Here is a 24,930-nt window from a genome sequence, read left to right as displayed (position 1 = left end):
TCTGGGAATATACGGCCCCTACTGTTCTACCATATTAGAGCAAGGAGGGATGATTATTTAGCATCACAGACTACTGGAGATGAGCCAATTTCACGTGGTTTAAATGCCTGATTCTTTTTTTTCCCCATAAACATTTTATTTCCGTAAACATCGACAAATGTGGTTCACAAGCTGTAATTGGCACCAGGACCTTAGTGCATTTAAAGTCACAACATATTGTACTGCGGTCTCTATATTTTAATCTGACATCTATGTTTCTATTGGATTGTCTAATATAATATATTTCCTGATCTTTGTCAAGCAAAATGAAAAGGCTGCTGCTTCCACCACCATGTAGGTCACCAGGCATTCATAGAATCATACAGCAGACAAGGAGGCCATTCGGCCCATCATGCCCGTGCTGGCTCTTTGAAAGAGCAATCCAATTCGTCCCACTCCCCTGTTCTTTCCCCATAGCCCTGCAAATTTTTCCTTTTCAAGTACATTATGACAATGACTACACTTCAAAAGTACTTCATTGGCTGTAAAGTGCTTTGGGACGTCCTGAGGTTGTGAAAGATGCTATATAAATGCAAGTTCTTTCTTTCTATATATCCAATTCCGCCCCCCCCCCAAACGGCCAGGCATTATCACGATTTCAGCCTCTGCAACAATAACATTCAATCTTGCAGGCCACTGAGAAGGGGGCAGTATGCTCAGACTAGGAGCAACATATCCTGTTTCAGTTTGGCACCAATAATCTGCGCCGGAAAACAGCCTTGATGCCCGCCCCCCACAACTCCCTGCAAGGTATGCAATCCATTTCCAATCTTTCATGCCTGTCAACAGGTCACCTCCCCTTCTCTTTCCCCTGTTACTCCTGATCTGCAAGCCCTTCTTCAGAAACTCATTCACTCTTTTTGGTTGCCATCTTTTTACCTGCTCCATCTGCTCTCATATGGCATCCTTACAACCTGTGGTTGACTGCCTCGAGCAGGACAGCCTCGGATCTGTCAGCAGATGCAAACCAGGCTGAAACCATTGCCGCACCTCAATCAGAAACCCAGCTGGATGAACTGGGCATTAGACGTTTTGTCAGAACTCCCTTTGTAAATCCCATAGTTCACCATCTATTAATAAAGCAGGAGTTCATGTCGGAGTACAATCCATATCCAAGTTATACAGCATGGAAGGGTTCATCAAACCAATTTTCCCATCTCAACTACACTTGTGGCTTTTCTTATAGAGACTGGCATTTTGAGCTACTGGACCCAAATTATAGGTGGTTTTTATGCTGTGGACTCGCGGCCTCTAAAATTTTGGTTAAGTTGTCCCCAGTGTTAATTTCATTAAATTCAATTTTGTTTTTTTGTAGAATTGAAAGATCCACTGCCTGGGTTGATGTGTGTGAAGTAAGGTTACCACATGTCTGCCAGTGACTGTGGTAAGTTACCATTGGCACAAATCCAATACTAATGGTAATTGCAACAATACCACAAGTTCCCACATTGGGATTTTCACAGGCTTCAAAGAAATGACTCACTTCGTCTGAAACAACATTTAAAGTAATTATTAGTTGATGCGTGACTGAAATATGTACATAAAAACACAGGATCGTACATGACCAGTTAGTTCAACATCAGTGGTAGGAAAGACACCAGAACACCAGAATCTTTGCTAAAAGATGAGATAATAAAACATCGAGAGATGGAGAATATTATACAAAAAATCAACATGCATTTCCGAAAAATACCATGTTTAACCAACCTTATTGAATTTTTTGAAGGAGAAACAGCAAGAGCAGACAAGGGTAATACAGTGGATGGGTGAGACATGGACCTTCAGAAAGCCTTCGATAAGGTGGCACATGAGAGACTCATGACAAAGGTCAGTAGCAGAATGGATTGAAGAAATGGGAAGCTTGAAAAGCAGTAGAAACAACAGCAGTGTAATGTAATGGCAGAAAGTAAACCAAATTGCCAACTTAAGATATTTTACCATCTCCAAAACGCAGTGTATAAGACGACCCATTTGATTTCGAACAAGCTGCTTTGAAGTTTTTAAATCTGCGTGAAGGCGGTCTGTAAGAACTCAAGTTTCTTTCAATGTAATGGACGGATTCTGATTCCCATAATTCATTGATAGCCACAGATAAATACTTTGTGGAATTCTTTTTACTTCACAATGAAGTTTGTGTGTGATGTATTTACTATGTTCTTTCCCTGAGGTCAGTGTACTCCCTCCACTACCCCTGTTATCTCTGGTAACACCTAGGGATCACAAACAGAACATGAAGGGATACACCTAAAGCGAAATCGTAATGAGAGAATGGGAACGGAGACTGATAGATGGACTTGTGCCAATGACTTTGCCTCAGAGGATACTTAGATCTTCTGCCACCTGTCATCTCACTGAAGCATGGAATGAATTATGCTGTAGCTTCCAAAGATGTGCAGCTTGAAGTTGGCACCAGTACAGACAGAGTGCTGACCAGGGAGCCCAAGTCAGACCAGACAGGGATTTCATAGCACCTCCTACGTTCAGTAGACCTAAGGATAGTCAATCCCTTCTGTAAGTTGGCCTGTTAATATTACCATGCAGTAACTTAGAGGTCCAGGCTCTCATTTCCGGTTGGTTAAACCAATTATTGAAACTATTCTGATTTGGTAGCGTAACTTTTTTTAAAAATACAAAAGCAAGGAAGTCATGCTCAATCTTTACAAATCTCTGGTTTGGCCTCAACTGGAGTATTGCATACAATTCTGGGCAGCACACTTTAGGAAGGATGTCAAGGCCCTGGAGAGGGTACAGAGGCGGTTTACCACGATGATACCAGGGATGAGGAACTTCAGTGATGTGGAGAGATTGGAAAAGCTAAAAGAGGTATTCAAAATTATGAGAGGTTTTGATAGAACAGGTATGGAGAAACTGTTTCCTCTGGCAAGTGGGTCGGTGTTGTGTATGTACCTTTAAGAGAAAAACTGATTCTATACTGCAGTACCGGCAGTGGCCACCACTGTATATAAAGCCAGAGCAGGCTTCTGTACGTCAGTCTTGAATTACTCTCTGTTCAGTAAATACCTGTTTTATTGTTCTCCTGCAGTCTGAGTATTATTGATCCTCGGACATTACACTGGCGACGGGCAGGTTCGAACTCACCTGCAGTACTGCATCACTTCACGGGGATCTTTCCCTGAAGAGAAGCTTCTTGGAGGTCGAAGTCAGAATGGCGGGCGTCGACCGCGGGCAACCGGCCAGGGATCCATCGGAGAGTTGCAGGGGAGGCTGTGGAGAGCTGGGCCTGGCTCCCCAGTCGAGGTGTTCCAGCAAGTCGTGCTGGTAGCAGGTAGTGCGCTGACCCTTCTGGACTGCGGCGGGCTCGGGCTCGATCGAGCGGCTCTGCAAAGGGGCCGTGCAGCGTTGTCGGGAGGAAGAGAGAGAGAGAGGGTGGAGCGCACAGGGCGCGGTCGGTGCTCAAGAACAGGGCAGCGTGGAGAGGATAGAACGCGTGGAAGGAAAAGTGAGACGCGCCAAAGCCGTGGGTCGCCGCCATTACCCTGCAGAACGCTAGGAGCAGCGTGGCAGCAAGGGAAAGAAGGAAAAGCGCGGGAGGCGCCATTTTAAATCACCCAAGATGCCGAAGAGTGGCAGTATCACTGCTTTCGACAACGAGGTAGAAGACTGGACCACGTATGTGGAAAGATTTGAAGTGTACTGCAATGCCAATGAGGTGGCCAATGGAAAGAAGGCATCGGTATTATTAAATTTGATGGGCGCGAGAACGTACGGCCTATTGCGGAATTTAATTACCCCAGCTAAACCAATGGAGAAAAGTTTTGAAGAGATTGTTAATATCTTACAGGAACACCTAAACCCTACACCGCTGCTGATAGCAGAAAGATTCAAGTTCCATAAAAGAAACCAGCACAAAGATGAGATCAATGCTGACTATCTTACGGAACTACGCAAGTTATCGAAGCACTGCCAGTTCGGAGCAGGACTGGCAGACACCTTGCGGGATAAGTTTGTCTGTGGGCTCCAGAGTGAAGAAACCCAGAAACGACTACTTTCGGAAAAGGACCTGACGCTAGAACAGGCTTTCAGCGTGGCAGTATCCTACGAAGCAGCAGCATGGGGAGCTGTGGAAATAAAACAGAAACCACAGGAATACAGCGCTAACGAAATGGCGTATGGAGCAGAAAAGTGCTATCGCTGCGGCAGAACAACCCATGATCAGAAGGAATGCTGGGTTAAGGACAAAGTATGCAGGCAATGTGGGAAAATGGGACACATAGCAAGAGTATGCAGGTCGGGAAAGAAAACCAACACTACAAGAACTACTAAGGAAAAGTACAAGAAAGTAAAGACATTGACAGACAGTAGTTCGGAAGATCAGGATAGTGATAAGGACTCCGGGAGCAGGAGACTAAGTTGTCTAAAGTTACACAACGTGATCGCAAAGGCGGATCACCGAACCATTTGGGTCACCCTCATGATAGCAGGGTCCCCAGTAAAGATAGAATTGGACACAGGATCAGCCCTAACTGTCATGAATCGACGAGACTATGAGCGGCTATTCTCACACATACCCTTGAAGGACACGTCCATTGTATTGAAGACATACACGGGGCAAAAAGTCTACCCCAGAGGAAAAATAAGGGTGCCAGTTGAATACAACGGCAAGGAAACACAGAAACTGTATCTATATATACTACCAGATGGAGGACCACCATTATTGGGACGTGAATGGACCCGAAAAATACAATTGGATTGGCATTCCATTCAGGCGCTAACTGTGACTGATAAAAAGGATGATGACGTCACACCTGGACGACTGTCAAAAATTCTAACTGACGCGAAAGAGGTGTTCCAACAAGGACTTGGGACTCTAAAAGGAGTAACGGCAATGATAAAAATCGAAGATAACGCAAACCCAAATTTTTTTAAGGCCAGACCGGTACCTTACGCGATCCGCCCAGCCGTTGAAGCAGAGCTGGAGAGTCAGGAGCGTTCGGGTGTGCTGTCCAAGGTGGACTGGAGCGAGTGGGCCACACCCATCATTCCTGTAATGAAGAAATCATTGAGCAGCACGCCTGGGGAACCAAAGAAGGTTCGCATCTGTGGGGACTTCAAGGTAACTGTGAACCCAGTCCTGCACACAGTACAATATCCACTTCCACGGATAGAAGATATTTTCGCCACACTATCTGGAGGGAAACGCTTTACAAAGATTGGTCTGGCCCAAGCGTATCTACAAATGGAGGTGGAAGAAGCGTCTGGGAAATACCTCACGATAAACACTCACAAAGGCCTTTACCAGTACAATCGACTGGTATTCGGGGTAGCATCAGCCCCGGCTATTTGGCAGAGGGCGATGGAACAAGTCGTGCAAGGGATCCCGGGGACCCAGTGTTATTTGGACGACATCCTGGTTACGGGCGAAAATGACAGTGAACACCTTGCCAACCTGGAGCAGGTGCTCACGAGATTACAGGAATATGGGCTACGAGCCAACCGCCCCAAATGCGAGTTCTTCAGGAGGCAAATCTCGTATTGTGGCCACATGACTGATGAGGAAGGGTTGCATAAGTCGCCGGACAAGATTGAGGCTGTAGTCAAGGCTCCAGCACCGGAAAATGTGTCGCAACTGAGGTCGTTCCTCGGGTTGGTGAACTACTACCATAAGTTCTTGCCGAATTTATCTACAATTCTGCACCCACTGAACGCCCTGCTGCAAACTGGAGTAACATGGAAATGGAGTGATGAGTGTAAGCGTGCCTTTCAGAAATGTAAATGCCTAATCACTTCAAAAGAAGTATTGGCCCACTACAATCCAACACTACCGATTCGGTTAGCATGTGATGCGTCTCCCTATGGCATCGGAGCGGTGCTGTCACACAAATTCCCTGACGGTTCAGAGAGGCCAATAGCCTTTGCGTCGCGCTCGTTAACCTCAGCCGAGCGTAACTATGCCCAGATTGACAGGGAGGCCCTTAGCCTGGTGTGGAGGGTGAAGAAGTTCAATCACTATCTGCACGGGCAGAAATTCACCCTACTGACTGATCATCAGCCCCTGGTCTCCATTTTTAACCCAAAGAAGGGCGTTCCGGTGATGACGGCGCAACGGCTGCAAAGATGGTCACTTTTTCTAGGGGCACATCAGTACGACATAGAGTACAAGGGTACGAAACAGCATGGAAACGCTGATGGGCTGTCGCGCCTACCGTTGCCTACGGTAGAGGAAGCACCTGCAGTGGACCCTGTTGAGATATTCCATGCGACCATAGTCAAATGTCTACCTGTTATAAACTCAAGTATAGAGAAGGAAACCCGAAATGACCCGACACTCTCTCGGGTCTATGACTTGACAGTGAAGGGATGGCCAGCACATGGCGACTCACTGTTGCCAGCATTCTCGCCAAGGAGAGAACAGCTGTCAGTGTGCCGGGGGACCTTGATGTGTGGATCCCGAGTGGTAATTCCACCCAAGTTGAGAGATAGAGTGCTCAATGAGCTTCATGAGTGTCATCTGGGAGGGGTAAAAATGAAGAGCCTAGCCAGGGCGTTTGTGTGGTGGCCAGGAATCGATAAAGAAATCAAGGATATGACCAAGAGATGCACAGGATGCCAGAAGGTCCAAAACGCTCCACCACAGGCCCCGCTACATCCATTGGAGTGGCCCTCATTTCCATGGCAACGGGTACACATTGATTTTGCTGGTCCATTTATGGACTCAATGGCCTAGAAATTCACTATGGCCCCGCCAGCTGGCTAGCGCCCAAAAGTTAGCGCTGGGCGCGGAGCCAGTTGCGACCGTCAGGTATTCACTTTTTGCGCCCCAAGTCGGAACCGGGCGCTATTCCAGGGTGTGCCCGCCCCCGCTTGGGGTGCTGAAACTGAATTTCAGCGCTCTAGGCGCCGCTGCGCCACCCGCTGCGGAGCGGCAGGCTGCGGTACTGCAGGCCTCCTCCTTCTCTTAAGGGGGAGGTGCCTGCAACGGGGAGATCGCCGCTGGATAGTGCCGGCAAATGAGCCCGGCACCACGGAGAAGTGCCGGGTTCACGGAAAGCAGCCGGCAATGCCGCGGGTGGGGGGGTGGAGGAGGCCGGGGAAGGAGGTGCGGGCAGGCGGCCGCCGAAAAAGCGGCCGGCCGCACCTCCACCTTGAAGCGCCCCACTAAGGCTACAGTACGGCCCCGTTTTCTGGTCGCTGTTTGCGGCCGCTGTGGAAGAGGCGGCCGCAACTAAATATGGGGATCGGGCCGGTATCGGGGCGGAACCGGGGCACTGCGCACACCAATGATGTCATCGGTGCCGGCGCAGCGCTAACGGCTACCGCCGCCTTTACCGCTGCGCTGAATATCCGCGCAAACTCCTGTATTGGCGCAGAAGCCCTCTTTAGGCGGTAACTGGCCGCAAAGCTGGTGGCGCCTTACTGAATTTCTAGGCCAAGGTTTCTAATCGCTGTGGACGCCCATTCAAAATGGCCAGAGGTCATCAAAATGTCCTCCACCACCACGGAGAAAACTATTGCAGTCCTACGGACCATCTTCGCCAGGAATGGCTTGCCAGGACAGATTTGCTCCGACAATGGGCCACAGTTTGTGTCCGAGGATTTCCGGAGGTTTCTGAGGAATAATGGGGTGAAACATTACACATCTGCCCCATATCATCCAGCCACAAATGGATTGGCTGAGAGGTTTGTTCAGACCTTTAAAAAGGCAATAAAGGCAATGCATAATGACGACATATCACTACAACACAAGGTGGCTAATTTTTTGTTTGCTTACCGGCATGCGACACATGCAGTCACCAACCAAACTCCAGCCATAATGTTCTTCAACCGAAGGCTAAGATGTCGCCTGGATTTGCTCAAACCAAACATAAGACGAGATGTTGAGGATAAGCAATTCCAGCACATAAATGAGAAGCCAACCAGGAGCTTCAAGATAGGGCAACCAGTCTTGGCCCGCGACTACCGAACAGAAAAATTGCAGCCAGGAACGATATGCACACAGTAGGGACCACTAATGTACACAGTGGACGTTGGAGAGAGCATCGTGAGACACCATGCTGACCAGATTCTAGAGTCACAGGAACAAGCCAAACCCATACCACGAGCAAGTGCACCTGGTAATCAACCCGAAGTACAGATTGCGTCTACCTCAGAAGCAGCGGTATTGGAAGCTGACGAACCAACCAATGACAATGAACCAGAATCAACTCCACCGCAAGAACAGGATACTCGAGAAAGGTGCTATCCAGTCAGGATCAGGAAGCCTCCTCAAAGGCTGAACTTATAAATGATTATTTCAGTTGATGTATATAGTACAGAGAAAATTGTAATTGTAATTAGTTATTATTTAGTTGTTAAATGAATGTTATGTACTGTTTATCTAAAAGGGGAGGAATTGTTGTGTATGTACCTTTAAGAGAAGAACTGATTCTATACTGCAGTACCGGCAGTGACCACCCCTGTATATAAAGCCATAGCAGGCTTCTGTACGTCAGTCTTGAATTACTCTCTGTTTAGTAAATACCTGTTTTATTGTTCTCCTGCAGTCTGAGTATTATTGATCCTCGGACATTACAGTTGGTACCAGATGTCATAGATTTATAATAATTGGCAAAAGAACTAGAGGGGAAATGAGGAGAAATGTTTTCACACAGAGGGTTGTTAAGTTCTGGAACATACTGCCTGCATGGTTGGTGGAATCAGATTCCATAGGAACTGACAAAAAGCAATTGGACATGTAGTTGAAGAGGACTAATTTGCAGGGTTATGGGGGAAAAGCTGGGGAGTGGGACTAATTGGACAGCTCTTTAGAAGAGCTGGCACAGGCACAACAGGCCGAATGGCCTCCTTCTGTGCTGTTAGATTCTATGATGCTACAATCCTAAATTTCCATCAATGTTAAGTTTCTGTGAAAGAGAACAGAACGCGCAGTGAGTTATGATTATCTGGAATGGTGGTGGAAGCAGATTCAATCGTAACTTACAAAAGGGAATTAGATGTATACTTGAAAAGGAGAAATTTGCAGGGCTATGGGGAAAGAGCACAGGAGTGGAACTAATTACACAGCTTTTGCAAAGAGCCGGCACAGGCACGATGGGCTGACTGGCCTCCTTCTGTGCTGTAAGATTCTATGGCAGGGAGCGAGCCTTAATGGCAACACAGAACAATTTCCCTCCACACAATTGGTGTGATCATCTAAAAATATTCTTGAATGGAAGGGGTGAGAGAAGAGGTGTGGAAGTTTACCGTCTCATACCCCATCCACATCAATGGGGCTGTGGTGGAAAGGGTGGACAGCTTTAAGTTCCTCGGAGTCCAGATCACGGAAGACCTCTCCTGGTCCCTCAATATCTCCTCTCTGGTGAAGAAGGCTCAGAAGCGCCTATATTTCCTAAGGAGGCTGAAGGGATGTAACCTGTCACCCCTGATCCTCTCTAACTTTTACCGCTGCACAATAGAGAGCATCCTGACAAACTGTATCACAGTATGGTATGGCAGCTGTAGCTACTATGACCGGAAAGCCCTGCAGCGGGTAGTCAAAACTGCCCAACGCATTACCGGCACCCGGCTACCGACCATAGAGCACATATACCAGAAACGCTGTTTACGGAGGTCACGGTCCATCATCAAAGACCCTACCCACCCCAGCCACAGTCTGTTCGCCCTCCTGCCATCTGGGAGATGCTACAGATGCATTCGCACCCGTACAACCAGATTTAGGAACAGCTTCTTTCCCAGGGCTGTCATCCTACTGAACTCCACAAATAAACTCTAAAGCCTGCACATCTGCCAATGCACTTTATTATGGTTATGTTTATGTTAATGTATTACAAGCCAAATGTATGTTGAATGTTTAAATGTCTTAATCTAAATGTACACTCTCGGGAGCCGCAAGCCTACATTTCGTTGTACTACACTTGTGCACTAACAATGACAATAAAAGTTGATTTGATTTGATTTGATTTGATTTGATTTTGATTACATGGTCAGAATTTTATTTACGTCATTTTCATAGAGGCTCAGGATCCTAGTTCAGAATGTTCTCCAGTCAAGTTATTAAGCTACATGTGAATCTCAAACTCCTGACATTAACACAGTAACAGCTTATAAAATCTGACCAACACTTACTGGAACATGAATCCCCTTCGAAGACAACTTCAAAAAGATGGGCCACTGTGAGGCCTTTTCACAAAACTTCAAATGCCTTCCTCATTGTACCATGGCCTTAAACCCCAAATATCAAGTCCAAATCATGAGCTTGATGTTTTGGATGTGGTCTAGTTCTGATGAAGGGTTACACCCCGAACATCAACTTGTCTTTTCTCTTTATAGGGGCTGTCAGACCTGCCGTATATCCTGTTTTTTGGGCTGGATTTTAACTGCCAGCCAGTTTCCAGTGGTACATCGTGCTGGCAAGTTAATTTCCCACACATTCCGTGGCAGAATGAGGCCTGGCCGATTTGAAATTCCACCGGCTGACTTCCCGCCCTTTCGGTTGTGGAGTTGGCGGGAGACAGCGGAAAATCACCTGGACTGAAGGGCGTTCTGGCAGCCGACAGCTGGTAATGGCAAGATCGGCTGCCGGGCCATCCCGTGGGCAGTGGGGGCCCACAATCCGGAGGCGAGATCACGGCAGGGGAGGCCTAAGCACTCTCGCTCCTGCTGTTGCTGCCTGCTTGGGGCAGCAGGTGAAAATTGTGGTAAGTAACTTGCCAATCTTAACTGCCCACCCGCTCGGTGTCCGCCAGTCTAGGTAGGGTTCAAATCGTCCCACGTGTTTCAGACTTGCAGGTTTCTAATATTGCCAAATGTTACTGGAGGGGCCACTTCTGTCACTGGAGCCTCACCATGTGTCTGGCTGTGCTACACACGACCTGGGTGGGATCGTCGCTGACACTGAGGGCCAAAGGCTGTGGGGGGTGGGGAGGCATGGAAAAGGTTATGTTCCGCAGCCATCCTGAGGAGGTCAAAAATCTCCTGAGTTAAACAGACTGTAATACTGTAGTAAGATGAAATTTTATGGATCCAAATCCAGGCATTCGCACATCTGAATCCCAATCCTAATAAAATCGTTAGTCTCACCGACCACCTGAACCCAATGCTCCTCTCCTTTGACTGGACTGCCAGGGCTGGATGTGTATTTCTCACGAAACTTGATTGCCTGGACAGCCAGGAGACACGGACACCTATTCCCCCACTGCAATACCGGGGAATGCTGCACATCCCATCAATCTTGGTATCGACATATACTAAAATAGCAAAACTACACAATTTTAAACATAACTTAATTTTGTTTTTGTGGTTCTTGCCACTGGCCTATGGAAAGGAATTAATGGCCACACAATCCCAGGGGATCACTGCTCACGCAGGCCCCAGGGATCACTTGCACATGGGATCACTCAGTCTGACACTGTAACTCCTAAAAGCCACAGATAGGGGGAGGTGGAAGGAAGGAAAAGTGAGAGAGAGGGGATAGAGAAGGAAGGAGGGGGAAAAGAGGGGAGAGAGAGAGCGCGGGGGGGGAGAGGGAGAGGGAGAGGGGGAGACCGTGAAGGGGAGAGAGGGAGTGCGCGGGGGGAGAGGGAGCGCGCTGGGGGGGAGAGGGAGAGCGGGGGGGGGAAAGAGGGAGAGCGGGGGGGGTAGAGGGAGACCGCGGGGGGGGGAGAGGGAGAGCGCGGGGGGGAGAGGGAGAGCGCGGGGGAGAGAGGGAGAGCGCGGGGGAGAGGGGGAGAGCGCGGGGGAGAGGGAGAGCGCGGGGGGAGAGGGAGAGCGAGGGGGATAGGGAGAGGGAGAGCGCGGGGGGAGAGGGAGAGCGCGGGGGGAGAGGGAGAGCGCGGGGGGAGAGGGAGAGCGAGGGGGGAGAGGGAGAGGGAGAGCGCGGGGGGAGAGGGAGAGCGCGGGGGGAGAGGGAGAGCGAGGGGGGAGAGGGAGAGCACGGGGGGGAGAGGGAGAGCGCGGGGGAGAGGGAGAGCGCGGGGGAGAGGGAGAGCGCGGGGGGAGAGGGAGAGCGCGGGGGGAGAGGGAGTGGGAGAGCGCGGGGGGAGAGGGAGAGCGCGGGGGGAGAGGGAGAGCGCGGGGGGAGAGGGAGAGCGCGGGGGGAGAGGGAGAGCGAGGGGGGAGAGGGAGAGCGCGGGGGGAGAGGGAGAGCGCGGGGGGGAGGGAGAACGCGGGGGGAGAGGGAGAGCGCGGGGGGAGAGGGAGAGCGCGGGGGGAGAGGGAGAGCGCGGGTGGAGAGGGAGAGCGAGGGGGGAGAGGGAGAGCGCGGGGGGAGAGGGAGAGCGAGGGGGGAGAGGGAGAGCGCGGGGGGAGAGGGAGAGCGCGGGGGGGAGAGGGAGAGCGCGGGGGGGAGAGGGAGAGCGCGGGGGGAGAGGGAGAGCGCGGGGGGAGAGGGAGAGCGTGGGGGGAGAGGGAGAGCGCGGGGGGAGAGCGCGGGGGGAGAGGGAGAGCGCGGGGGGAGAGGGAGAGCGAGGGGGGCGAGGGAGAGCGCGGGGCGAGAAGGAGATCGCGGAGGTAGAGGGAGAGCGAGGGGGGAGAGGGAGAGCGCGGGGGGAGAGGGAGAGCGCGGGGGGAGAGGGAGAGCGCGGGGGGGAGAGGGAGAGCGCGGGGGGGAGAGGGAGAGCGCGGGGGGAGAGGGAGAGCGCGGGGGGAGAGGGAGAGCGCGGGGGGAGAGGGAGATCGCGGGGGGAGAGGGAGAGCGCGGGGGGAGAGGGAGAGCGCGGGGGGAGAGGGAGAGCTCGGGGGGAGAGGGAGAGCGCGGGGGAGGTGAGGGAGAGCGCGGGGGGAGAGGGAGAGCGCGGGGGAGAGGGAGAGCGCGGGGGGAGAGGGAGAGCGCGGGGAGAGAGGGAGAGCGCGGGGGGAGAGGGAGAGCGCGGGGGGAGAGGGAGAGCGCGGGGGGAGAGGGAGAGCGCGGGGGGAGAGGGAGAGCGCGGGGGTAGATGGAGAGCGCGGGGGGAGAGGGAGAGCGCGGGGGGAGAGGGAGAGCGCGGGGGGAGAGGGAGAGCGCGGGGGGAGAGGGAGAGCGCGGGGGAGAGGTAGAACGCGGGGGGAGAGGGAGAACGCGGGGGGAGAGGAAGAGCGCGGGGGGAGAGGGAGAGCGCGGGGGAGAGGGAGAGCGCGGGGGGGAGAGGGAGAGCGCGGGGGGAGAGGGAGAGCACGGGGGAGAGGGAGAGCGCGGGGGGAGAGGGAGAGCGAGGGGGGAGAGGGAGAGCGCGGGGGAGAGGGAGAGCGCGGGGGGAGAGGGAGAGCGCGGGGGGAGAGGGAGAGCGCGGGGGGAGAGGGAGAGCGCGGGGGGGAGAGGGAGAGCGCGGGGGGAGAGGGAGAGCGCGGGGGAGAGGGAGAGCGCGCGGGAGAGAGGGAGAGCGCGGGGGGAGAGGGAGAGGGCGGGGGGAGAGGGAGAGCGCGGGGGGAGAGGGAGAGGGCGGGGGGAGAGGGAGAGCGCGGGGGGGAGAGGGAGAGCGCGGGGGGAGAGGGAGATCCCAGGGGGGAGAGGGAGAGGGCGGGGGGAGAGGGAGAGCGCGGGGGGAGAGGGAGAGGGCGAGGGGAGAGGGAGAGCGCGGGGGGGAGAGGGAGAGCGCGGGGGAGAGAGGGAGAGCGCGGGGGGAGAGGGAAAGCGCGGGGGGAGAGGGAGAGCGCGGGAGGAGAGGGGGAGGAGAGGGAGAGCGCGGGGGGAGAGGGAGAGCGCGGGGGGAGAGGGAGAGCGCGGGGGGAGAGGGAGAGCGCGGGGGGAGAGGGAGAGCGCGGGGGGAGAGGGAGAGCGCGGGGGGAGAGGGAGATCGCGGGGGGAGAGGGAGATCGCGGGGGGAGAGGGAGAGCGCGGGGGGAGAGGGAGAGCTCGGGGGGAGAGGGAGAGCGCGGGGGAGGTGAGGGAGAGCGCGGGGGGAGAGGGAGAGCGCGGGGGGAGAGGGAGAGCGCGGGGGGAGAGGGAGAGCGCGGGGGGAGAGGGAGAGCGCGGGGGGAGAGGGAGAGCGCGGGGAGAGAGGGAGAGCGCGGGGGGAGAGGGAGAGCGCGGGGGGAGAGGGAGAGCGCGGGGGGAGAGGGAGAGCGCGGGGGGAGATGGAGAGCGCGGGGGGAGAGGGAGAGCGCGGGGGGAGAGGGAGAGCGCGGGGGGAGATGGAGAGCGCGGGGGGAGAGGGAGAGCGCGGGGGGAGAGGGAGAGCGCGGGGGGAGAGGGAGAACGCAGGGGGAGAGGGAGAGCGCGGGGGAGAGGGAGAGCGCGGGGGGAGAGGGAGAGCGCGGGGGGAGAGGGAGAGCGCGTGGGGAGAGGGAGAGCGCAGGGGGAGAGGGAGAGCGCGGGGGGGAGAGGGAGAGCGCGGGGGAGAGGGAGAGCGCGGGGGGAGAGGGAGAGCGCGGGGGGAGAGGGAGAGCGCGGGGGGAGAGCGCGGGGGGAGAGGGAGAGCGCGGGGGGAGAGGGAGAGCGAGGGGGGCGAGGGAGAGCGCGGGGCGAGAAGGAGATCGCGGGGGGAGAGGGAGAGCGAGGGGGGAGAGGGAGAGCGCGGGGGGAGAGGGAGAGCGCGGGGGGAGAGGGAGAGCGCGGGGGGGAGAGGGAGAGCGCGGGGGGGAGAGGGAGAGCGCGGGGGGAGAGGGAGAGCGCGGGGGGAGAGGGAGAGCGCGGGGGGAGAGGGAGAGCGCGGGGGGAGAGGGAGATCGCGGGGGGAGAGGGAGAGCGCGGGGGGAGAGGGAGAGCGCGGGGGAAAGGGAGAGCTCGGGGGGAGAGGGAGAGCGCGGGGGAGGTGAGGGAGAGCGCGGGGGGAGAGGGAGAGCGCGGGGGAGAGGGAGAGCGCGGGGGGAGAGGGAGAGCGCGGGGAGAGAGGGAGAGCGCGGGGGGAGAGGGAGAGCGCGGGGGGAGAGGGAGAGCGCGGGGGGAGAGGGAGAGCGCGGGGGGAGAGGGAGAGCGCGGGGGTAGATGGAGAGCGCGGGGGGAGAGGGAGAGCGCGGGGGGAGAGGGGAGCGCGGGGGGAGAGGGAGAGCGCGGGGGGAGAGGGAGATCGCGGGGGAGAGGTAGAACGCGGGGGGAGAGGGAGAACGCGGGGGGAGAGGAAGAGCGCGGGGGGAGAGGGAGAGCGCGGGGAGAGGGAGAGCGCGGGGGGAGAGGGAGAGCGCGGGGGGAGAGGGAGAGCGCGGGGGGGAGAGGGAGAGCGCGGGGGGAGAGGGAGAGCGCGGGGGGAGAGGGAGAGCGCGGGGGAGAGGGAGAGCGCGGGGCGAGAGGGAGAGCGCGGGGGGAGAGGGAGAGGGTGGGGGAGAGGGAGAGCGCGGGGGGAGAGGGAGAGAGAGCGCGGGGGGAGAGGGAGAGCGAGGGGGGAGAGGGAGAGCGCGGGGGAGAGGGAGAGCGCGGGGGGAGAGGGAGAGCGCGGGGGGAGAGGGAGAGCGCGGGGGGAGAGGGAGAGCGCGGGGGGGAGAGGGAGAGCGCGGGGGGAGAGGGAGAGCGCGCGGGAGAGAGGGAGAGCGCGGGGGGAGAGGGAGAGGGCGGGGGGAGAGGGAGAGCGCGGGGGGAGAGGGAGAGGGCGGGGGGAGAGGGAGAGCGCGGGGAGGAGAGGGAGAGCGCGGGGGGAGAGGGAGATCCCAGGGGGGAGAGGGAGAGCGCGGGGGAGAGAGGGAGAGCGCGGGGGGAGAGGGAGAGCGCGGGGGGGAGAGGGAGAGCGCGGGGGGAGAGGGAGGGCGCGGGGGGGAGGGGGAGGGCGCGGGGGGGAGAGGGGGGAGCGCGGGGGGAGAGGGAGAACGCGGGGGAGAGGGAGATCGCGGGGCGAGAGGGAGAGCGCGGGGGGAGAGGGAGAGGGCGGGGGGAGAGGGAGAGCGCGGGGGGAGAGGGAGAGGGCGAGGGGAGAGGGAGAGCGCGGGGGGGAGAGGGAGAGCGCGGGGGAGAGAGGGAGAGCGCGGGGGGAGAGGGAAAGCGCGGGGGGAGAGGGAGAGCGCGGGAGGAGAGGGAGAGCGCGGGGGGAGAGGGAGAGCGCGGGGGGAGAGGGAGAGCGCGGGGGGAGAGGGAGAGCGCGGGGGGAGAGGGAGAGCGCGGGGGAGAGGGAGATCGCGGGGGGAGAGGGAGATCGCGGGGGGAGAGGGAGAGCGCGGGGGGAGAGGGAGAGCTCGGGGGGAGAGGGAGAGCGCGGGGGAGGTGAGGGAGAGCGCGGGGGGAGAGGGGAGAGCGCGGGGGGAGAGGGAGAGCGCGGGGGGAGAGGGAGAGCGCGGGGAGAGAGGGAGAGCGCGGGGGGAGAGGGAGAGCGCGGGGGGAGAGGGAGAGCGCGGGGGAGAGGGAGAGCGCGGGGGGAGAGGGAGAGCGCGGGGGGAGATGGAGAGCGCGGGGGGAGAGGGAGAGCGCGGGGGGAGAGGGAGAGCGCGGGGGGAGATGGAGAGCGCGGGGGGAGAGGGAGAGCGCGGGGGGAGAGGGAGAGCGCGGGGGGAGAGGGAGAACGCGGGGGGAGAGGGAGAGTGCGGGGGAGAGGGAGAGTGCGGGGGGAGAGGGAGAGCGCGGGGGGAGAGGGAGAGCGCGTGGGGAGAGGGAGAGCGCAGGGGGAGAGGGAGAGCGCAGGGGGAGAGGGAGAGCGCAGGGGGAGAGGGAGAGCGCGGGGGAGAGGGAGAGCGCGGGGCGAGAGGGAGAGAGAGCACGGGGGGAGAGGGAGAGCGAGGGGGGAGAGGGAGAGCGAGGGGGGAGAGGGAGAGCGCGGGGGAGAGGGAGAGCGCGGGGGGAGAGGGAGAGCGCGGGGGAGAGGGAGAGCGCGGGGGGAGAGGGAGAGCGCGGGGGGAGAGGGAGAGCGCGGGGGAGAGGGAGAGCGCGGGGCGAGAGGGAGAGCACGGGGGGAGAGGGAGAGCGCGGGGTGAGAGGGAGAGGGTGGGGGAGAGGGAGAGCGCGGGGGGAGAGGGAGAGAGAGCACGGGGGAGAGGGAGAGCGAGGGGGGAGAGGGAGAGCGAGGGGGGAGAGGGAGAGCGCGGGGGAGAGGGAGAGCGCGGGGGGAGAGGGAGAGCGCGGGGGAGAGGGAGAGCGCGGGGGGAGAGGGAGAGCGCGGGGGGAGAGGGAGAGCGCGGGGGAGAGGGAGAGCGCGGGGCGAGAGGGAGAGCACGGGGGGAGAGGGAGAGCGCGGGGTGAGAGGGAGAGGGTGGGGGAGAGGGAGAGCGCGGGGGGAGAGGGAGAGAGAGCACGGGGGGAGAGGGAGAGCGAGGGGGGAGAGGGAGAGCGCGGGGGGAGAGGGAGAGCGCGGGGGGAGAGGGAGAGCGCGGGGGGAGAGGGGAGAGCGCGGGGGGAGAGGGAGAGCGCGGGGGGGAGAGGGAGAGCGCGGGGGAGAGAGGGAGGAGCGCGGGGGAGAGAGGGAGAGCGCAGGGCGAGAGGGAGAGGGCGGGGGGAGAGGGAGAGCGCGGGGGGAGAGGGAGAGGGCGGGGGGAGAGGGAGAGCGCGGGGGGAGAGGGAGAGCGCGGGGGGAGAGGGAGAGCGCGGGGGGAGAGGGAGATCCCAGGGGGGAGAGGGAGAGCGCGGGGGAGAGAGGGAGAGCGCGGGGGGAGAGGGAGAGCGCGGGGGGAGAGGGAGAGCGCGGGGGGAGAGGAGGGCGCGGGGGGGAGAGGGGAGCGCGGGGGGAGAGGGAGAACGCGGAGGAGAGGGAGATCGCGGGGCGAGAGGGAGAGCGCGGGGGGAGAGGGAGAGGGAGGGGGAGAGGGAGAGCGCGGGGGGAGAGGGAGAGGGCGAGGGGAGAGGGAGAGCGCGGGGGCAAGAGGGAGAGCGCGGGGGAGAGAGGGAGAGCGCGGGGGGAGAGGGAGAGCGCGGGGGAGAGGGAGAGCGCGGGAGGAGAGGGAGAGCGCGGGGGGAGAGGGAGAGCGCGGGGGGAGAGGGAGAGCGCGGGGGGAGAGGGAGAGCGCGGGGGGAGAGGGAGAGCGCGGGGGAGAGAGGGAGAGCGCGGGGGGAGAGGGAGAGCGCGGGGGGAGAGGGAGAGCGCGGGGGGAGAGGGAGAGCGCGGGGGGAGAGGGAGAGCGCGGGGGGAGAGGGAGAGCGCGGGGGGAGAGGGAGAGCGCGGGGGGAGAGGGAGAGCGCGGGGGGAGAGGGAGGGGGCGGGGGGAGAGGGGGAGCACGGGGGGAGAGGGAGAACGCGGGGGAGAGGGAGAGAGCGGGAGGAGGGGAGAGCGCGTGGGGGAGAGGGAGAGCGCGGGGGGAGAGGGAGAACGCGGGGGGGTGAGGGAGAGCGCGGGGGGAGAGGGAGAACGCGGGGGGAGAGGGAGAGCGCGGGGGGAGATGGAGAGCGCGGGGGGAGAGGGAGAGCGCGGGGGGAGAGGGAGAGCGCGGGGGGAGAGGGAGAGCGCGGGGGAGAGGGAGAGCGCGGGGGGGAGAGAGGGAGAGCGCGGGGGGAGAGGGAGAGCGCGGGGGGAGAGGGAGAGCGCGGGGGGAGAGGGAGAGCGCGGGGGGAGAGGGAGAGCGCGGGGGGAGAGGGAGAGCGCGGGGGGAGAGGGAGATCCCGGGGGGGAGAGGGAGAGCCCGGGGGAGAGAGGGAGAGCGCGGGGGGAGAGGGAGAGCGCGGGGGAGAGGGAGAGCGCGGGGGGAGAGGGAGAGCGCGGGGGGAGAGGGAGAGCGCGGGGGGAGAGGGAGAGCGCGGGGGGAGAGGGAGGGCGCGGGGGGGAGAGGGGGAGCGCGGGGGGAGAAGGAGAACGCGGGGGAGAGGGAGAGAGCGGGAGGAGGGGAGAGCGCGGGGTGGAGAGGGAGAGCGCGGGGGGAGAGGGAGAACGCCAGGGGGAGAGGGAGAGCGCGGGGGAAGAGGGAGAACGCGGGGGGGAGAGGGAGAGCGCGGGGGGAGAGGGAGAGCGCGGGGGGGAGAGGGAGAGTGCGGGGGGAGAGGGAGAACGCGGGGGGGAGAGGGAGAGTGCGGGGGGGAGAGGGAGAGCGCGGGGGAGAGTGAGCGATGGGGAGAGAAAGAGAGCGCGGGGGGAGAGGGAGAGCGCGGGGGGAGAGGGAGAGCGCGGGGGGAGAGGGAGAGCGCGGGGGGGAGAGGGAGAGCGCGGGGGGAGAGGGAGAGCGCGGGGGGAGAGGGAGAGCGCGGGGGGAGAGGGATAGCGCGGGGGGAGAGGTGGAGCGCGGGGGGGAGAGGGGGAGCGCGGGGGGGAGAGGGGAAGCGCGGGAGGAGGGGGAGAGAGAGCGCGGGGGGAGAGGGAGAACGCGGGGGAGAGGGAGAGAGCGGGAGGAGGGGAGAGAGAGCGAGGGGGAGAGTGAGCGATGGGGAGAGTGAGCGATGGGGAGAGTGAGCGATGGGGAGAGAGAGCGAGGGGGGAGAGAGAGCGAGGGGGGAGAGAGAGCGATGGGGAGAGAGAGCGATGGGGAGAGAGCGAGGGGAAGAGATGGGGAGAGAGAGACAAAGAGGGAAAGTGAGAGGATGGGGAAGAGAGAGTGGAGAGAGAAAGAAAGATAGGGAGAGAGCTGGAGGACGTTTTATTTAATAATGACTTATACATTTGTAACCATTTCGAACAAAACATTCGAAGGTGAAGCAACTGTCACTGGGACTCGGAGCAAAATGGATTTTTCCACATAACTGCATTTCTCCCAGCACCCTCTTAGTTTTTCCCCTTCTTCTCCCCTCCTTCCCTGAAAGCAGTGGCTCATGCCGGCGGTCAGTTTTGCAGGCCCTGCAGCACCTCGTTCATGTCAGCTTGGAGAGTAAGTGCTAGCAAGCTATTTGGCCATAGGGGCACCACAGCCAAGCCCAGTCCTGTCCTTAGCTGCTCCCTACAGACATGCACTTTCTGGCTGAGGTCACTGGCCTATGATCTGGAGTAGATTAATCCCCTCTTAGCCTGAGGGCAGCACCAGTTCACTCCCCTGGCATAACTCAGCCCAAACGAGGTACGGAACCTATGACCTCCCTCCTTCCCTGTGAGATGCCACATGGAGGCCGACTGTCTCCTCACAGGGAAGGAGGGGGTGAGAGGCAAGGACTGGGAAAGGAGAGAACAGAGATTCCCCGCCCTGCCCGAGTCTGAAATCCAGTGAACATAGGGATGGACAGGACCAGAAGAGACCACCACAGTCCCCTTGGCTGGACCCAGTGTCTGAGAAATATCGGCCAGGAAATTTTTGCATCACTTCTAGCAGTGGATCACGTTATGGCCTTGTAAGACCCTGGAACCAGAACCCTGCCCGGGCCCCTCTCCGTTTATAATGTAACATCATCAGGACACATAAGTAGGGACAATAAACAGGAAGAAAATAAAAAATATTTGCGGGAACAGAAGTTGGCCATTCAGCCGCTCGAGCCTGCTCCACCTTCTTCGCTGCACAGGACCTCCAACCAATGCTATACACCAGATACTTCTTCGCTGCACAGGACCTCCAACCAACGCTATACACCAGATACATCGACGACATTTTCTTCCAATGGACCCACGGCGAAGAATCACTGAAAAGACTACACGATGACATCAACAAGTTCCATCCCACCATCAAACTCACCATGGACTACTCCTCAGAATCGGTTTCATTCTTGGACACACGAATCTCCATCAAAGACGGACACCTCAGCACTTCACTCTACCGCAAGCCCACGGACAACCTCACGATGCTCCACTTCTCCAGCTTCCACCCTAACCACGTTAAAAAAGCCAACCCCTATGGACAAGCCCTGCGAATACACAGGATCTGCTCAGACGAGGAGGAACGCGATGGACACCTACAGACGCTGAAAGACGCCCTTGTAAGAACGGGATATGATGCTCGACTCGTCGATCGACAGTTCCGACAGGCCACAGCGAAAAATCGCATAGACCTCCTCAGAAGACAAACACGGGACACAACCAACAGAGTACGCTTCGTCGTCCAGTACTTCTCCGGAGCGGAGAAACTACGCCATGTTCTTCGCAGCCTTCAACATGTCATCGATGACGACGAACACCTCGCTAAGGCCATCCCCATGCCTCCACTACTCGCCTTCAAACAGCCGCCTAACCTCAAACAGACCATCGTTCGCAGCAAATTACCCAGCTTTCAGGAGAACAGCGACCACGACACCACACAACCCTGCCACAGCAACCTCTGCAAGACATATCAGATCATCAACAGATACCATCATCACACGTGAGGACACCACCCACCAGGTACATGGTACATACTCATGTGACTCAGCCAACGTAGTCTACCTCATACGTTGCAGGAAAGGATGCCCCGGAGCATGGTACATCGGCAAGACCATGCAGACACTGTGACAACGGATGAACGGACACCGCACAACAATCGCCAGGCAGGAGTGTTCCCTCCCAGTCGGGGAACACTTCAGCAGTCAAGGACATTCAGCCTCTGATCTTCGGGTAAGCATTCTCCAAGGCGGCCTTCGAGACACACAACGCAAAATCGTCGAGCAGAAACTGATAGCCAAGTTCCGCACTCATGAGAACGGCCTCAACCGGGATCTTGGGTTCATGTCACGCTACATGTAACCCCACCTGACGTAGAGTCATCCAGACTCGAGTCGTCGTTGGCTTGTTCTCTCTGCACAGATGCGGCCAGACCTGCTGTGATTTCCAGCAAAGTTTTTTGTTTTTTTTCTGTTTTTCATACAGACCCCAGCATCTGCAACATTTGACCCCTTGTGACCCCACCTCATTGTTCTTTGATGTAATGTTTTCCTGACTGACCTGTTTGGACACCATTCACACCTTTGATTGCTGTGATTATCTCTCTGCCGAGGTGTGATAAAGGGCAGTTAGAAAGATTACCTGTAATTATCTGGCAGTTTTCTCTGACTATATATGCTGTCCCTGTATGCATCTTTTCACTTCACCTGACGAAGGAGCAGCGCTCCGAAAGCTTGTGATTTCAAATAAAGCTGGTGTTGTGTGACTTCTTACATTTAACCATTCAAGTAGATCATGGCTGATCTGCACCTCAACTCCATTTCCCTGCCTTTGCTCCATAACCCTTGCTACCCTTACATAACAGAAGTTTATCGCTCTCAGTCTTGAAAGCTCCAATTATATCAGAATTCACAGCCTTTTGAGGGAGAGAATTCCAGATTTCTACTACACTTTATGTGCAAAAGTGCTTCCTGATTTTGCTCCCGATTGGCCTAGCTCTAATTTTAAGATTACGTCCCCTTGTTCTTGATTCCCCCATCAGAGGAAATAGTTTCTCCATATCTATCCTATCAAATCCTTTTAATACTTTAAAGACCTCGATCAGATCACCGCTCAATCTCCTATACTCAAGGGAGTACGAGCCAGGCTTATGTAACCTGTCCTCATAATTTAACCCCCTAAGCCTCAGTATCACTGCAACCCCTCCAAGCCCAATATATCCTGCTTGAGGTGTGGTGCCCAAAACTGAATGCAGTACTTCCGATTGGATCAAACCAAGGCGCTGTACAACTAAAAGTACCTTTGTCTCAAAATTACCTGCAAGAAATAATTCAACATTTTCATCTTTTCCAGCTCTGGGCTATTGCCCCGGACACACACGTCATCTTCCTCTTCACCGCACGGCCTGAAGACAGATGGGAACTGAGCCATGTGGAAGAAGTAAGCGTCCTGGTACTGGTTAACACCTTGAGGTAGAGAGATCTGCGGATCCCACCACACGACAGGCTTTGCTAAACCGTCTGTGTATCTGTATGGCAGCAGGCGGGAGTGTAGTTGACGTGCGACTACCGGCTGACTGACATTAAGGCCCAGAACTCTGTCCAAGTGATAGGCAGCAACTTCCCACAGGTCACTAACACCCTTCACAACACCACAAGCTCCAGCTTTGCAGTGGTCTCTGCTGCCCTCTAGAGGAAGGGAAGTGTTCATGCTCAAGACAACACGGGCCGTCTGCTTTCCACTAGTGAAATGGTCAATCTTCTGAACAGATCCTCCAGCCAGGAATTTTACCAGTTGCTCATCTCTCTGACTGAACCAGGTGATGGCTTTGTTTGAGGCCAACCCCCCAAGGAAATCCATTTCGTGAAACGTGTCAAACTGGGGACATTCCAAGCTTGTTTTGGCTGGTTTCTTTATTTCTCTTCTCTTTTTCACATCTTGTTTTATTGGAGATGCTGCGTTATTCTTTCTGGCTGATTTCTGAGCAGTGACCTTATCCATGTCTTCTCTTGGAGCGCCTATTATTTCATTGTCCTCTCCCAGCCACTTCATACTGTCTAACCTGCTTGGCTTTCTAGCGGGCCTGGCTCTGTAGGCCTTGCGATTTAGGTTTGACTCCATAACCTGCACAGATTCTGGAACAGAAAATCCCTTTGATTTGTATTTACTTTGCTGCTTTAAAACGCTGAGATGGGCACCTGTGTCCTTGACCCTGTTCGCTCTTGTACTAGGCTGCTCAGCTCCCTGAACATGGGGCCTGCTGGCCATTGCCATTGAGTTGCTGTCCAGTGCTTGCATTCTACAAAGCAGAAGAGACACAGATCCAAGAAGGCTGGCACATAAAAGCACTTTCTTCTTATTCAGTCTCATACTTGTCATTCTCAGGGAAACCAAAGGCACAGGAAAATGGTGGAGTTTTTGAATTTCCTTATGTACTTCCAGTAGAGTTTTAAGAAGCCTTCGAGAATCAAGACTTACTGTTTTCTTTCAATTTCACTTGCTGTTCCATTGCACTCTGCATTAGTTAAACGTAACTCCTGCATTGAATGCAGAGTAGTGAATATTTGGAAGTTCTTACAAGGCGGTGTCCTAATTAAGGAGCTCAGATGTTTTTTATATATAGAAATAATGAATGGTTGGGAGCCGCCACAGATTAAATCTCACCAAGGGCTTCAGACGATGACCCAAACTGCAAAAATAAAATTCACACGATTTATTATTTAAGACCCAGATGTGGATTACAGCCATGAATTCACCGTGGGTGAATCTGTAACTACAGGCAGTGCAGTATAAAGCAATTCAGTTTTACATGGGGTTTTATTCTTTCCTCTGGCTGTTTTATGGTGCTTTACATCAGTGTGATATATACACTAATTTATGGTACATCACATCAGTGTGACATATACACTAATTTATGGTACTTTATATCAATGTGATATATACGCTGATTTATGTACTTTACATCAGGGTGATGTATACACTGATTTATGATATAAAGTATCAGCGTGATGTATACACTGATTTATGTACTTTACATCAGGGTGATGTATACACTGATTTATGGTACTTTATATCAGCGTGATGTATACACTGATTTATGGTACTTTATATCAGGGTGATGTATACACTGATTTATGGTACTTTATATCAGCGTGATGTATACACTGATTTATGGTACTTTATATCAGCGTGATGTATACACTGATTTATGGTACTTTATATCAGCGTGATGTATACACTGATTTATGGTACTTTATATCAGGGTGATGTATACACTGATTTATGTACTTTACATCAGGGTGATGTATACACTGATTTATGGTACTTTATATCAGCGTGATGTATACACTGATTTATGGTACTTTATATCAGGGTGATGTATACACTGATTTATGTACTTTACATCAGGGTGATGTATACACTGATTTATGGTACTTTATATCAGCGTGATGTATACACTGATTTATGTACTTTACATCAGGGTGATGTATACACTGATTTATGGTACTTTATATCAGCGTGATGTATACACTGATTTATGGTACTTTATATCAGGGTGATGTATACACTGATTTATGTACTTTACATCAGGGTGATGTATACACTGATTTATGGTACTTTATATCAGCGTGATGTATACACTGATTTATGGTACTTTATATCAGGGTGATGTATACACTGATTTATGTACTTTACATCAGGGTGATGTATACACTGATTTATGGTACTTTATATCAGCGTGATGTATACACTGATTTATGGTACTTTATATCAGCGTGATGTATACACTGATTTATGTACTTTACATCAGGGTGATGTATACACTGATTTATGGTACTTTATATCAGCGTGATGTATACACTGATTTATGGTACTTTATATCAGGGTGATGTATACACTGATTTATGG

At 56.1% G+C, this 24,930-nt stretch overlaps 1 protein-coding gene across 1 annotated transcript in view; it reads right to left on the bottom strand.

Moving 5' to 3' along the window:
- The window catches only part of LOC147116338 (Golgi-associated kinase 1A-like), a 35,877-nt gene extending 12,171 nt beyond the window's left edge, over positions 1–23,706 (bottom strand). Inside the window, exon 1 of the mRNA XM_085989506.1 lies at positions 22,339–23,706. Coding sequence (XP_085845632.1) covers positions 22,339–23,400 — 1,062 coding nt within the window. The 5' untranslated portion in view covers positions 23,401–23,706. The remainder of the gene's footprint in view (positions 1–22,338) is intronic.
- Between the last annotated feature and the right edge of the window lie 1,224 nt (positions 23,707–24,930).

The sequence above is a fragment of the Somniosus microcephalus genome, chromosome 6 (assembly GCF_052327205.1).
Source record: "Somniosus microcephalus isolate GS21.2 chromosome 6, FLI_Smic_1.0, whole genome shotgun sequence".
Lineage (NCBI taxonomy): Eukaryota > Metazoa > Chordata > Chondrichthyes > Squaliformes > Somniosidae > Somniosus > Somniosus microcephalus.
Note: the sequence above shows the minus strand (reverse complement) of the source record. Positions and strands in the feature narration are given on the sequence as shown.